General features: G+C 33.7%; 1 protein-coding gene across 1 annotated transcript in view; it reads right to left on the reverse strand.

Moving 5' to 3' along the window:
- LOC118196046 (PMS1 protein homolog 1-like) overlaps positions 1-16,795 on the reverse strand; it is a 68,212-nt gene that overhangs the window by 18,092 nt on the left and 33,325 nt on the right. The window contains exons 9-11 of the mRNA XM_035367414.2: positions 6,019-6,142; positions 658-825; positions 270-464 (exon numbers count right to left, since the gene is read on the reverse strand). Coding sequence (XP_035223305.1) covers positions 270-464; positions 658-825; positions 6,019-6,142 — 487 coding nt within the window. The remainder of the gene's footprint in view (positions 1-269; positions 465-657; positions 826-6,018; positions 6,143-16,795) is intronic.

Below are 16,795 nucleotides of genomic sequence, written 5' to 3' on the forward strand. Positions count from 1 at the left end.
TTAGTTTACCAGAGAAATAAGTATACTCAAAACAGTTTTTTAACATTTCTAAACATTTTGAATTTTGCAGTAACCCTGTTTTGACACTTTTGAACTCACTTCTAACACAATAGAAAATATGCCTTTCCAGTATAAGAAAGGTTTGAGGTATATCAAATAGTATCAATAGTATTATTATGCAACAAAAATTAGGAATTACTTTAAATAACAAATCAATATTATTCTACAACAATTAATGATCAATTACTGTTAATAAAATATGCACTCACCTCAGACATATTTCATATGGAGGATTCAGAGGCTCAGCTTCAAACTGATAAGTTTCTAATAACGTATAGTAGATAATTGTTTCTTGTAGACGAAAAGTATTCAGTAAATACAATTTATTATTTTGTCTGCACAACCAAACACCTGGTGCCAAGGGATTTATCAAATCAAAATTCCCTTTCTTTTCTTTTTGAAAACTTAAAAAAAAAAAAAAAAAAAAAAAAAAAAACCACGGTAAATAGAATTTTTTCTACATGTCAATAGAAATATACTTTGCAACTTTCTTATTTAAAACTTTTCAAATAATTTAACAACCATATTAAAATGAAAAATCCATAATTAGATAGGACAATCAATCATTTAAAAGGCAAAATTTGGAAAATTTTCTACCTCATTTTCATGGCATCTTGTACCATTTGAATGCTAAATATGACTTCTTTTTCTTTGACTTTTTGTTTCCTTTTCATTGTAATATTTGCTGACAGCCGTGATACAGTTTTCTTTTTACATAACTGTTGAGTTAGTGCTTTACTAACTTTTTCCTTTTTCTTTACATTTCTGAAAAAAAAAAAAAAAAAAAAAAAAAAAAAAAAAAAAGACTTAATATTAAGGCTGTACGTCATACTTTAAAAATTTTAATTTTTCAAGGTTCAACATAAATTAGTAATGTAAATCCTGGATAAAATTATTACAAATGACTTGGAACCAAACATCCATGAATTAGTGGAAACACTGTTAGTAGACAAAACAACGGTTGAACGAAATGAAAGTGTTTGAACTCATTATTAAGTTCAATTAATGGATTATACACTAACTTTTGGAGATGAAATAAGTTTGTACAGTTGCTTTCTCATTACAAAAAGGAGCAATTTTTTAGAACAAATTTTAACATGCCATGAGAAATGGATACTATACTATAATGTGAAGCACCAATGGACTCAGGGATAAGGTGCAGAATTTGAGCTGTCCGCCTTTAAAGGAAGTACATAAATGAAAAGTAAATATTAGTAAAACGTAACCAGACTTTGAAGTAGGAAATGTAAAATGTTTTAGAATGTGGTGTAGGAACATGAATTTTTAAAATTATTTCAAACTTTGTTTCAAACTACAAAATTATTTGTAGATTTTTAATACATGTACTATTAGTCGCTTATTAAGAAAAACTTATGTCAGCTATTACTTAGTAAATGTAGCAAGGTAATTCAAAAGCAAATTATTGGATTAACTTTTCAATTTAAGACACCATAAAATCACTGTATAATTTCACATTTTATTATTCAGATTAAAATCAAATAGAATTTTACTTAACTAATTATTATTATTCGAATTATTACTTAACTAAGCTCTTTCAGACATAATTATTTAACTTGAGCAATGAGATCAAGAATTCCAAGATAGCACTGTACTTGTAAGCACTGTACACTGTACTGCACATAGTAAATGAGCCAATTAGTAATATGGATGAGAGTGATGATTCATTTTCTAAAGAATTAGTGTGATATTTCTAGTACATGTCTAGTGTCTAATACAAAAATTTTGCCAGAGACTGAGCTCTCACAGTAACTGCTTTTCACTTTCCATGAAAGATTTTGTTACTTCTCCTTGTAAATAGCCTTTCTTATTTTTTTATTAATTAAAATTTTATTAATGCATTTTGTCAATTAAAACTTCGGAATAATTTGAAGAGTGCTTCCGAAAATTATTTCTCAAAGTAAGCAATTTTTTAAATATATTTTTCATGTAAAATAATAAAATAAAGGAAAAAGATTATTAAAAGCTAATTTTAATACTATATATGATAGTTTAAGTAATAATCTAATACCAAAAATTATGATCTCAGGACTTAAACTTTTTTTTTTGTGAACTTTTTTCTAAAGTTAGGCTTAGCGATGCAAAACCCCATCCTGTGGGATGGTTCCTTTCGACTCTCATTCGTCCCAAAGGAACATCTTAAGCAATGGAATGCCATTTCGAAAGGGTTAATATTGTTAATAATGTAAAAATTATACAAATAAGCACTAAAAGTTATTTATTACATTAATATTTCAAATTTAATGACTCAAATCATTTGAACTACAATCTTGTAAAAATATTATCATTAAAAGAATGTGTGCATGTGCACTTTTTAAACCACTAACTGAAAATTTTGTGCATTTCAAGCAGAGCCTGGCTTCATTACTTATTGCCTGAGGTGGGGTGAGAGGGAAGATATAAATAGAATTTGTACAGGAAAATTGGGATAGACATTGGTTTATTAAATGAATTACCCAAATTTGTCTTTCCTCCATTACTTTTGAATGATTCATTACTAGATGAAAATCCACACATATTTTTATAGAATCCATAAGGCTAAAAGAACTAAATGTTTTTGAAACAAAAGCAAGAACTGAAATTACTGACAGAGGGTTTTGAAAATTTTGTCTAAGAGATAGAAGGTGAGAAACAAAATAGGGTTTGAAAACTTTCAGAGTTTGTATTTAAGTCACCAAATGGAAATGTCTGCTATTAGCATCTGATATGTAAATTAAAAGTTAGAATAAAACATCTCAATTGGCTTAATTTAGTTTGATGGCACAGAAAGACAAGTTCAGGTTAAAATTAGAAAGACATATTATTCTTCATCAAACAATGCAAATATCTTGAATATGCATACTGACTCTAGATTTTCAGCTGATGTTTTCTGTTTTTATGTCTTAAAATTATTCATAGTTTTTTAAAAAACTTTTTCAATTTCCATTGCTAAGTAAAGGCAAGTATTTATTTGAAATACAGAATCACCAAAATCACAATGATTCTGGATTTTGGACTTTTACTATATATTTATGTATGTTTAGTGATAAATGTTTCTCAATCCCAGTTTATCAGCAAACAAATCATTGCAGAATTTTGATCTCTATGCCATTAGATAGACTGAAAACTAACATTCCAAATTTTTTTGAATTTCTAATGTAGTTTGCCAAATTTTGGCAGCTTTTCAATTTCTTTAAAGGTAACTTGAATTTGCTAACAATTGCAGATTCATAAATCAAGATTTAATCCTTCACTGGCTAGCAGGCTCATGACTGACAAGATTAGATTGTTAAGTCAAACATCAATTTAAGTGAGACTGAATGAAATCTTGTTCCAGATTAGAAAGAACTGTATTTGTTATATTCAGAGGCAGTGATTTTTTAATCTTTTTTTCATGCATTCTATACAGCAAAATACATTAAAAAAATTATGTAATTTTTTTTTTAAATTGCAGGATTTTTTTAAAATCTCTCATAATAGTTCATTAATTATTTTTTAAATCTATCAAAATATTCACAAATTTAAGTGATTAAAAATAAAATTGTGAGGCACCCATATCTAAAACATATTAGGCCATTAATGGAATTTTAAGAAAAACAGAAGCAATATATTTAAGAATGATTATGCTCAATTTGATTACATTTCCCTTTAATAATTTTGTTTTAAAAATCCTTCATTCAGCAGCCATTTGATATTATTTTAGTCATATATGATCAATATAATGATAGTGAAAAAGATAATTTTTCTGTTTTTAATACATTCAAATAAAGCCCTGAAATTTAACCTAAAGATGAAAATTCCTGTGTTACTTTTTTTGTAGCACTGATTGCTAGTGGTCGCTTTGATGGGGGAGGTAGAAAAAACATGTTTTGCAGTGGAAACTAGAAACTTTTTGCGCTCAGGCTAATTATACATTATGCATTTGTGGTCACCGCAAAAGTCAAGCGAATCACATTGTGCGGACTCTAATTCTGGCTTATTTACTGAAAACTCACTATCAAATTTTTGGACCAAAAACATTACCTATGCTATTGGTGCCCAACCTTTGGCCTATCGCGAGCACATTTCCAAAACATCAACATTTTTGTTAAACATATTTCCAATCTTATGTGATACATCTGAAATATTAATTTCGGCAAATGGGTTTGAGATGAATAATAATATTAGTTGAACTTTATGGAAATCAGAGGAGTTCAAAATTATTTTTCAGTGCATTTAGGTTTTCAGAGTATTTCTCTGTTTCAATTGCCTTGCGGTTATTAATATGGCTTGATAAATTCTGAAAATGGGCCAAATTGTTTTCTTTCATCAGATTTATCCACAAATTTTAACTTTATTTGAAAAGCAGTTACAGTCCCAGTCAATTGAAAAAGGGTTTTTTCTTTTCCCTGGAGATCTTTGTTCAGTTTAGCTGTTATATCTGTGAGAAAATACAGATTGGATAACCAATTATTATCATAGAATTTTTTATAACTTTTGTTTCTGGATTCCAAAAATTTCTTTATTGGTGAAATCATTGAAGAACTTTTCCCCTGCTGAGCTATCTAACATCGGAATGAAGCAATTAGATTCCATGTTCACTATCAAGTTCATCAGTCAGCAATTAATTATTTTATAATGCCTTGCAAGATATCTCTTATGATTATAAATGCTTACCATATTTGAACTATTAAGAAATATTTAAAAATATTTTTTACTCACAGTACTTAATCTGGCTGGTGAGCATGTACAAAATGATCAGCGAGCACAAGGTTGGGCACCGCTGAGCTATGCATACAGGTTGGCGGGATGCAAAACATAATTATCCGTGTCATTAAAAGGTAATTCAGTCAAATACCAAAAATTCGCCGACCTGAAATCCGCGTTGATTCTCAAAATATAAACATTCAGTTTATAGGTTCAGGAAACCACAACATTAAGTACGAAATATCGAAGAAAAAATACTTACCAAAAAATGACGTCATAATTACCGAATATTAATGAGTCATAATGGAAATACCAAATTATTGACATCATGACAAAAGTGTTTTCCCCTCTAATCTGCATCAAGGTAAGAAAGCAGACGATTCACTCAACTCTTCATTCAAGTTCATGATTCACGTTGTATTTTCTGAGCTTTGTTATTTCACAAGATTATTTATTGCTGCCTTTTTTTATCTACATATTTTGCGGATAAATTAAGAATATTTTAAATTTCAGCCCTTTTTAATACAATTACAGATAAGAAACACACACATGATTTACCTGCTTGCAACGTTGAAAAACGTAAACACGTTGCATTGATGGCAATGCAAAAAGTGCAAATTTTGCAAAAGATGGAGACAGGTGCATTTTACAGCAGAATCATATGGAATTGCAATATGATTGTGTATGATACACGGAAAAATAAAGAAAAGCTGTTGAAATTTTACAGCAACAGTGATTCTAACACCGGAAATCTTTGCATGAGGCGAAATCAGCAAACCTCGATACTGTGTATATATAATACAGTGAATAATATAATCAATTTATATATGCAATAATAATTTAACACATATAATAAGTTGTTGCAATAATCTATATAATAATTTAATTAAATGTAACTAATATGTCTTATTTATTTTGCACTTTTAGTCTGAATATTATGATTTATCTTTTATCCACAAAACCTCTGGTCCCAAACTTTGCGGATTTCTGGACTTCTACTGCATTCATAAAATTATAATGTAAAATATAATTTGAATTTTAGAACTGAATTACAGGACAAATTTGTTTTTTAAAATATGGAGCATTTTAAAGCACTTAATATCTAAGTGATCATTTTATCAATTTAAAGATAATTTTACACAGTTAAAATATTATACAATTAAAATAATGCCAAAATAATTTTAAAAACATTATATTGTTACATTTCTTATTTTGATACCATCTTTGCCATCTAACAAAAAAAAAAAAAAAAAAAAAAAAAAATTTTTTTTTTACTTTGGGTAGCCTTTAGAAGCCAAGCTTTTGAATGCAGCTTTCTCCTCTTCAGATAAATGACTCCACTTTTCAGTCAACACTTGAGCAATCTGATGATTATTGAATTCAGGATTCTGAGCAGCAACTAAAAAACAGAAATTACTCAAGAACACAATAAGAAACAATAAAATGAAGTCCAATAACAAGAACTACGGAAGAAAGCTGAACATAGGATGATTTTATTTCTTTAATAATTTTTTCTGCATGAAAAGCTGCTTGCTTAAAGACTAATTTAAGGAAAGTTTTTATTCAGATAACACAAGAATTATTTAGGAATTGATTTTGTTTAGAATTTAAAATGTCATATCAACAGTATTTTTTTGTTCTTAAATGATTTCTAACAAAAATTAAGTATAACAGTCTTTTTTAATCTACCCAGGATTTTTACTATCAAGGAAATGAATAGCAGATGACAGGAAAAGAACAAAGTCTGAGATATAGGTAACATTCCTCAGACAATGAGAAATTTTGAGCTTTTGAATATGCCAAGCTATCTTATTAAAAAAAAAAAAAAAAGTATAACATTTTGCAGCAGTGACAATAATTAACATAATCATTAACAAACACAGACAGGCTTTGTGGCCCTTGCCCCCCCCAAAAAAAACTCAATTAAAGAACAAGGGGAAAAAAGGTATATTCACAATGAGAAAACTAGAAATTGCATTCTCAGCATAAATTTACTGAATTTCACTGAATTTGATGCTTGGTTATTTCTATTGTCAGTAGCCACAAAACCGTTATAAATGATAACGCTGAAAGTGATTCATGCCTGTTGAAACCAGTACCTTATTTTACTACTTTTACTTTTGAAAAGATGTAAAATTCAGTTTCAGAACTGATCTAAATTCAGACAGGAAAGATAATTTCATAGCCAAAAAGCACATGCGTGCATACACACACAAAAAATGGTTAATAGATTCTAATATTTTATTTTCCACTATTGTTCCTAAATGATATACAGTCAAAAGTCGTTAATTCGGACACCCATAATCCGGACATCAAAGCTACAAACTTTCTACGCATGCATAAGACCTTTACGGCTGCGAATATGCGTGTGCGCATGCGCATAATACGTTTACACATGCGCATTTAATGTATAACGGACGGTATAAGCTAAGCTAAAATTATCTAATTCAGTTAATGTTGCAGATAGCGCTGTTCCTTAATCTTCAAATTGGATCTGGCTTATTATTTTTTGCAGACTGTTAGAGCAATTTTATAAAAGTAAGCTTGGACTTTCGATTATGTCAAATACAATTTCCAATATATATTTACTAATATGTAAAGGATCTACAAAGCGAAAGTATGTTTCGAAGTCCATTAAACAAAAAGTGGAAGTGCTGCAAAAATTTGATAAAGGCATATCCTTTGTTTTTCTAACCATTCTGAAATCTGTCTATCAATTTCACGCTGCTCTGCGGGGGGGGGGGGGCATCGCGGCCCACAATGAACTGAAAGTTGATCTGTCAGCACTATCCTTATCTTCTGGGCAGATGTTTTTATGTTTTTATTTTATTTGGCTTATAATTCCTTACTAAATGTAGTATTTCATCTCGACGTACTCCGTCTTTGATATGATTTAAATCAAATTCCTCATCATTATAATTCGCTTGTGATAGCCAAAAAAGTGACTTAGAGGTTATTGAAAACGAAAAAATTTCGATTGACAAATTAGTCATTATTCTCGACACAGCAATTATAGGACTTGAACAGAGGAACTTTGTAAATGAACAAGAAATTATGTCTGTTTATAGAATTAAAGAGAAAGTATTATCACATAAAAAACGAAGGAACTTAAATCCCTTACATTGAAAGAAATGTTTAATAAAGTAAATAAATAAATATTAAGCTTTTTCTTTTTGTAAATTTTAGATACCCTTTAGATCATAATTGTTCTTTATTTCGTAAATTACGGTTTCATATTTTTAATTTTATAATTTCTGCATGCCATCTTACCAGATTTAAACTGATGATCTATAATCCGGAAAAATCGATAATCCGAAATCGCCGAAGTCCCGACGAGTCTGTATTAACGATTTTTGATTGTATGTATATGCATTATCTATAAAGGTCATTGTAAATAAAGAAATGAAGCTAGTTAGACTATACAGATAAGGAAATATGTAAATTAGTAATATAACACTGCTAAATATGAAAGTTCAAAAACTAGTTTCTTATATTTTAATAAAAGAAATCTAGTTCTTCCAGGTAGTTTTTCCTACATTTTTTCCACTGTGGAGGAAAATTGCCTGGTTCTTATGTGGCTTTTTTTTTTAATCTGTCTTCCAAAATTCAATTTGAGATGCACTAACAGAAATAAAAAACGTTTACCATCTACTGTGATATTTAATGAGAATTGCTTATTCTTTCTTTACAAATACATTAGTAACATTTTCTCACATATATTGCAAATTCAACACACATTCACCACTCATCTCTAAAAATTTTGAAAGAAAGATTGTATTTTACCCATTAAATAATTGAATCAAACTTTAGGAATCACAGATGGATTTCAAATGCAGCACAATTAATGTAATAATTGCAATTCAGGGACAACTACAAAACAGCAATCGCTTATATTAGTGGTTTTGCTCTTTCTCTATCAGAAAATATTACGTCATATTAAATATTCCTAAATAGATACAAATTTTATTTGTCATTTAATATAAAACTGGAATAATTGCATTAAGAATCCTGTGATGACCAATACGAATCAGATATGCAAAACCTTGAGTTATTTATAGCTGATGTTAGAATGGCTGACACAATAAAACATGGAAAATTGCACACAAGATGGTGGTAACCTTGAAACATTTCACCAAGCCACAGCAATGAAGTGTTACTGTGATATTACTTTTAAATGAAGAAATAAAACCTATACAAATTCATCACTGAATGAAAATTCAGTATGGTGACAAGTGTATGCATCATACATCACAGGGTGAATGCACCGAAAAGATAAAGACCAGCATTAATAATATGGAGGATTCTCCTTACCCAGGTCTAGCAGTCACAGACTAGACTTGCAGAGTATACTATGAGAAATCTAATCAATCAGAAATGAAAGAGAAAATAACAATATTATATATTAACATAGGATCAGCTCAACATCAATCATTACAAGTTTCATTAAATACGTGCAAAATGTGTACAAAATGACTTGACATATGATATGGGGGAAAAAAAAAAGGTCAGTATTTGCCAAAAGTTTTCCATCACTAGGAAATGATTATTAAGTACTTTTGCAATGTATCACTACTGGATATAAGACCAGGGTACAACTGAGGAACAAAAGTTCTAGAGTGGGAGGCGTGGACCAGGTGAGCAGAATTTTGCTGCTCGTTCCCATCGCACCAGCCGCTGTGCTCTGCTCATGTTTTAGTTGGTCCAAATAACATGTATGTTAAGAATGAAAGCTATGATAAAGCAGGAGTGGCTCCATCAGAACGGAGAAGGAAAAATATGTTTACTTTACAAGGGCTATTCATCCAGCTTTAATACTTCTTTGTGCATGCAAACTGAGGAATAGCTGTCTAAGCAGATCCACCCTTAATACCTTTTTACGCATGTGTGAAGCAGTAGTCATGCCATCAAGGTCTGAGGGTCCCATCTGTCAAGAGTTCAAAGTTCTGTGATACCATTCTGGGTACACAAGTTACATGTACTTATAATGTGAACATAAACTGTTGACTTATTATTTTTCTTTTCTTTGTCATGAGTTTGACGAAAAAATGCAATGCAATGATGATTATGTTAAATACAGTTTTGTTGCTATAAAAAAAGTGTCGACCAGTCTCAAAGTATTATTAGTTATGAAATATTGAGCAATGATGATATGAGACTTTCTATAGCAACATTTGTTGACAAAATATAGAGCATTAAAAGACAAGCCAAAGCAATTTTTTTTGCTGCAAAATGTGCAAATTGAAACATACTGTATCCTTTATTTGGTCATCTGAAAGAGCACTTGAAGCCTTCGTATAAGTTATCCCTATTCATCGTAAAAGCTGAGAAAAGTCATATTATCAGAGAAAATTCCTTAAACCCTGCCCGTTGAAAGCAGGTAATATTATTCTTGGACTAGAAAGTAAACAAAAGCTTTTACAAACATTGCTTTCTGAAAACACTATGAAATGTTGCATTGATAATATGGCTAAAGAAAAAAAAAAAAAAAAAAAAAAAAAAAAAAAAAAAAAATATCAGTGCAGGCCGAGAAAGAATCAAATTTTTCGAAATACAGTTGGATACTGCAAAATGTTATCAATTGTTAGGTTTTTTTTTTTGGTTCATACAAAATGAAACAATTAAAAATGAGACAGTGTTTTCTACAGAGTTTTACCCTACTTCAAAAATAATTCATATAATGATAGCACTCTCTGAATTCTTTTGCAAATATGAACTGCCATGGCATATCATGGGAAGCTGATACGGCATATGCACAGATGGTGCTCCGTCAATTCTTGGATCTTGCTCAAGATTCGTACAGATGGTTAGAGAAAAAATTTCCAATGTTACATTTATTCCCTGTGTTATACATTATTAAGAAATGGCAGATAAGACATTTCAAAATGAACTCAATGATATCTTAAAATTATGCATCAAAATTGTCAAATCATGTTAAAAAGAGTGCTTTTTTTTACGACACTTTGTGATGATTTAGGAAAAGAATATTAAACATGATTATTTCACATGGAAGTGCACTGGCTCTCAAAAGGAAATATGTTAGAAAGATTATTTGAACTTCAAGATGAAGTGATTTAATTTTTTGGAAATTCAAAATCAAAGTGTACCTGGAATTTAATTAATATATTAATATCATCATGTATCATGTAAAAAATTATCATCAAGAGAGTATAAGGGTAATCTCCTGAATCATAAGTGCATGACAAGGCTGGTATAGTATAGTTGCCAATATTATCTAAGCAGCAGAGCATCTGCATTAGTTAGAAAATTGCTGATCATTCAAAAAAATATATATACCTCTATAAATGCTCAACAACCATACTGCACTTCAAAGTGCAGAACTGTGATGGAACACTTCAAAGGGCAGAAAGGTCCCTCACAATGCTGGCGTTGCCAGGGATTCTTTCATTCTTCGGAGGTCTGTACGTTACCCCAACGATGTGTTAGATGCGCTGGTCCGCATCAGGCGAAGGAATGCACCAAGCCCTTCGAAGAACCCAACAAATGTGCCAACTGTTCTGGGAGCCACGCAGCAAACTGGAGATCCTGTCCAAGATTCCCTGGATCCAAAAATCGTCAACCACCAAAGCCAAGTACAAAACCCAGTCAGACCGTTGGCAACACGAACAAATTTAATATACAACACAATTCATTTCCAACACTGCCGGCTGCACACACTCCCAGTGCAAATAATACTCGTCCTGGAGTATCCTACTCTGCTGCCCTTACGGGTATGCAACAGACTGCACCCCCACTTATTCCAAATTTATCGGTCCCCACTGGAGTAAATTCGAATCTAAAATGCACCGAAATCCTTTTGGCTATAATCCAAATTTCAAACCAGCCTGGTATTGACCAGAGCAAATTACTTTTGGCATTCAAAAACGCCTTACCGCAGCTCAGAGTGGCTCCATCTGGTGCTGACGCGGCCTACTACATCTTTGAGAGCTATGTCACTCTCCAATTCTCTGATTCCCACATCCATTAAAATTCAATACTTTGAAAGGGTTGAAAAATCTTAAACTATGCACCTGGAATGCAAATGGCATTCTTTCCAAATTTCATGAGTTTAGAGACTATGTAGAAGAGAAGGATTTTGATATCATTTTTGTCCAAGAGACCAAACTCCAGCCAGGGAGAGCTCCCAAGCTTGTAAATTATGCACTTTATAAAAATGACAGACAAGCTTCGAATACACGTGATGTTTATCATGGTGGCACTTGTATTTACATAAAAAATTCAATCCCGCATCGCAGAATTGACACTCCAAATATGAGCAAACTTGAAGCAACAATTATTGAAATTTTTATTCAAAATTCGCCATCCCTAGTCATGATCTCTGCCTATCTTCCACCAGGTGGAAATTTTCCTGTGGTCGATTTTAATAAACTGCTCAATTTTTCAAATAATCTTATCATAGCTGGTGATTTAAATTGTCACCACCAGCATTGGCGTTGCCATAGATCAAACCCTGCTGGTCGTGGCCTCCTAAAATGGGCTCAGTGCGCCCAAATTAAAATCATTGCGCCGGATTCCCCCACTAGATATGGTTCACGGGGTGCCCCCTCTTTTATTGATTTGGCACTCTTTAGAAACATCCCTTTTGGATATCAAGTGACTGTTGAAAATTGTTTATCATCAGATCACAACCCCGTAACCATCGACCTTAGCTGTACTATTTTTACTCAAAATTTTCCGGCACTCGTCTCTACAAATTGGGACAATTTTCGCTTTAAATTAAATTCTAAAAGCATACCCTCCCTCGAAATTAAATCCAGCCATGATATTGACAAAGCAGTAGATCAATTAACGAACACCCTAACTGATACTTATAAGGAAGTATCAAAACCCACCCTCAGACCCAATTTTCGTAAAATACCTCAAGAAATTAAACTCAAAATTAAAGAAAAGAATAAAGTACGGAGACTTTGGCAAAGAAATAGAAATCCTGGCTTAAAAATTCAACTCCGTACTCTCCAAAATGAGATCAAGGCATCATGTGACCAGTTCTTCCAATCACAATACACGAATTACATTCAGTCCTTAACGACCAATGATAACAGTCTTTGGCGCGCATCAGCCCGCCTACGCAAACACAAATCTAACATTCCGTCCTTAGCTACGGACGCAGCGGTGGCTCACACAGACGCTGAGAAATCCGAATTAATTGCGGATTCTCTTCAAACTCAATTTACACCACATAATGAAGGAATTTTTGCGAACAGCGCAAATTCTTTCCCACAAGATGTTGAACGTTTCCTCTCCTCGCCTTTCGCGAGAGAAATACACTATACATCCATGAGCGAGGTAAGTGATTACATTACCAAGCTCAAACCCAAAAAAGCCCCTGGTATGGATGCTATTTCTAATCATATGATTAAAAATTTACCCACCAACTATCTATTTTTCTTAGTAATGCTTATAAATTTTATGATACAGCATTGCTATTTTCCTCAAAGCTGGAAACAAGCACTTATTGTGCCTATTCCAAAACCAGGCCAAAGCCTTTCTAATCCTCAAAATTATAGACCTATCAGCCTCCTATCCTCGTTATCCAAGATATACGAGTTTGTGTTACTTAAACGCCTGAATGATTTTCTCCGAAATCACAACGTTCTGATTGATGAACAATTTGGATTTCGAGCAAAACACTGCACCACGCACCAGCTGCTGAGGACAGTGGAGTTCATTCACGAAGGGTTTCGTAACAAAATGCTTACTGGCGTTTTTTTCTTGACATAGCCAAAGCATTTGATAGGACTTGGCATATAGGAATTATTATCAAGCTCATACGACTTGACGTTTCGGCCCATTTAATTCATATAATTAATTCGTACCTCACTAATAGATCTTTTTCTGTACGAGTTAATTCTTTCATTTCGGCACCCCGTCCCATACTCAGCGGCGTCCCCCAAGGGTCACTCTTAGGCCCAATTTTGTTCAACATTTTTATAAATGACATACCAAAATCACCTAGTATCACTCTTGCACTTTATGCAGATGATACGGCCATCCTAGCTCAACACAAACGCCTTGAAAACTTGGTCCAAACCATTCAGAGTTATCTCTCTAGCCTTGAGCACTGGCTCATCACTTGGAAAATCAAAATTAATGTTGCTAAATGTGCTCCTATGATATTCAAACGTAGCCCCCTCCCGTACCCTTCCATTAATTTAAAGTTTTTCGACGATTATGTTCCCTGGTCAAACTCTTACAAGTACCTAGGAGTTGTACTTGATTCAAAATTAACCTGGCACCTTCACATTGAAAGTGTTCTCAATAAAGCGAAAGGTGCTAGAGCCCAACTTTACCCATTTTTAGCTCGAAAGAGCCAACTGTCAATTAAAAACAAAATTCTTCTCTATACATCAATTATAAGACCTGTCTTCATGTATGCATGTACAATCTGGGGTACTGCTGCAAAAACTCATGTCAAAAAACTTCAATCTTTTCAAAGTAAGACCCTACGTATGGCCCTGAATGCAGCCTGGTACGTCCGTACAGATGTGATTCATTCGGACCTAAATATTAAACCTGTAGATTACCATATTAAAAAACTTAGTCAAAATTTATTCCTCAAAATTGAACAGATTGATAACCGAGCACTTCAGCGGATTCCAGCATACGATCCTGCTACTCGCAGCTCACAGAAGAGACCGAGAGCCGTGATTGGCCGAGAGTTTGGCATCTACCCTCCATCCAAAAGGGCAAGACACGCCCTCTCAACACCGCCTCCTCGGATATTCCGTCCTTAGCTACGGACGCAGCAAGAGAGTTCGTCGTATCCCTCGTGAGAGTAGCACGTCGCTTGCGAGTGCTCGTTCCACCACATCCGGTTCTTCGATTTCATCATCCTGTCCTAGGCCTAATCGCCGCGCTTGCGTGGCCACGTGCCCAGAGATTTCGAGTTTTGACTATCGTACATGTAAGACGTGCATCTGCTCGCTCCTGATTTTGTGATATTAGAACTCTTCTTTTATTATACCTGATCAGAGTGCATGCCGCTGTAACAGTAGGTCGGCATTGCAATAGACTCTGGTTGCTTTCTCCGCTGCTTCATTTTCTGCCATCCGCTCCACCATGGATCGAATGATTGATTTTATTGCCTCTGAGATTACCAACTTAGAATGCATCAAAGAAGCTGATGGATCTCTCTCATCTAAGGACGCACGAGACCTTAAATTCCTTCGACGCCTCAAACTTTTCATTGATAGAGAACTGAACGCTGATCGTTCTTCTACTTCTCTTCCCAAACCAAACATCCCTGCTCCTAAGGTTAATGACAGTGATTCTTCAATAACTGGAATCAACAAAACTAATGTCAGACGAGCCAGCAGCCCTGCGCGCTCAGATGAAGAGCAGTCGAAAAAACATAAAGCACTGAATGAAGACAGCTCCGACACGGACTCAGGTCCTAAAGGAGATTTTACTAGAAGACTAAGAAAACCCTCTCGAAAGTCTACTCTGATGGATTCCTCTGTTTTGTCAGAAGTTTCGACAGCTGAGCCGACCACGGAAATAACTTATGATAATATGGATACAGCCCCAGACGTGGATAATATGGATAAAGCCCACGCTAATGTGGCGCCATCTAGTGAGATCCCCGAAAAGCTGGCTGCGAGTACGTCTCAGACGGAAAGCATGGTGCGGCCTATCGGTGCTGCAGATGAGGTCACGTGCCCGGCTGGGCTAATAGGTGATGCTCATGATCATGAAACTGGTACCAATTCTGCCGAAAATAATGAGCAGGATGTGGATAAATTCATACATCCAAATAAAGTGAGCAATAAAGCTCCCCCGATTATTATACAGGATGGTAAATACTCCTGGTCAAAATATAAGGAAATGTTTAAAGATGCAGGAATTAAGCTAAAATCAGGTATAATGAAAGCTCAAGACCACTATGAGCTAAAAGTTGACAGTATAGAAACTCATAAGAGTTTAACTGCATTACTTAATGCCAAAGGAGTGAAATATCACTCATTTATTTTACCCGAAAACAAGAAGGTTAAAGTTGTTATACGCAGCTTACCGATCGACATGCCAACCTCAGAGATATCTGATGAACTGATAGATAGAGGTTTCCCAATTGAACGAGTCTCGCAATTAGTAAGACGCAGAAATGGAGAAAAATTTAATCTGCCCCTGTTTCTAGTTATTTTGAAGAGGAATGAAAAAGCGAGAGGGATACATAATATAACTAAATTATGTTTGCTGAATGTTAAAGTAGAAGCTTACAAAGGAAGGAAAGGGCCAGTACAATGCTTTCGGTGTCAAGCATTTCATCATGCCCAGGCAGGATGTATGCATGACCCGAAATGCATGAAATGCGCTGGCGATCATTATTCAAAAGACTGCCCCAAGCCAAGAGAAGATAAACCTAAGTGTATAAATTGCCAATTAGATCATACAAGCAACTACAGGGGTTGCCCAAATTTTCCCAAAATAAATACTCAAAATCCGCCTTTGAAGAATTTCAGTGATAGAGTAATTATCAATAAATCTTATGCCGCCGCTGTTGGCGGGCAAACAATGAATACTCTAGATGAAGCTAGAAGTATTTTTGAAGGGCTTAAAAACCTTGTTGAGGCTATTAAGGCTTCCGGCATTCTACAAGTAAATTTAGCTCCTAGCGCAAATGCTAGTAGTTTCAACGCGGTCAATAATGAACCCAATCATGGATAGGAAAGATAATAATTTTAGGCCAATCAAGATGTTAGTGTGGAATGCTAACAACATAAGAGGAAAGAAAGATGAGTTGGAGGACTTTATGTATGAGAACGACATTGATATTTGCCAGATCTCCGAGACGCACATCACCCCAGGAGACAGAGTTAGCATCAAAAATTATATAACCTACCGATGTGATAGGTTACATCACAGAGGAGGTGGAGCACTCATCTACGTTCATTGTAAATATTCATCTTGTTTAATTTCGACTGAAAGAGACAAGGGCTATGAAATTGTGATTGCCTCTATTAGCTTGCCTAAGATTGGAGATACCTTATTTGCGGCAATCTACAACCCCCCTACTAATAGGCTAACTGAGGAAATG

This window comes from Stegodyphus dumicola, chromosome 5 (assembly GCF_044657685.1).
Source record: "Stegodyphus dumicola isolate Sdum_Otavi_A_Nest chromosome 5, ASM4465768v1".
In the NCBI taxonomy this organism is placed as follows: Eukaryota; Metazoa; Arthropoda; class Arachnida; order Araneae; family Eresidae; genus Stegodyphus; species Stegodyphus dumicola.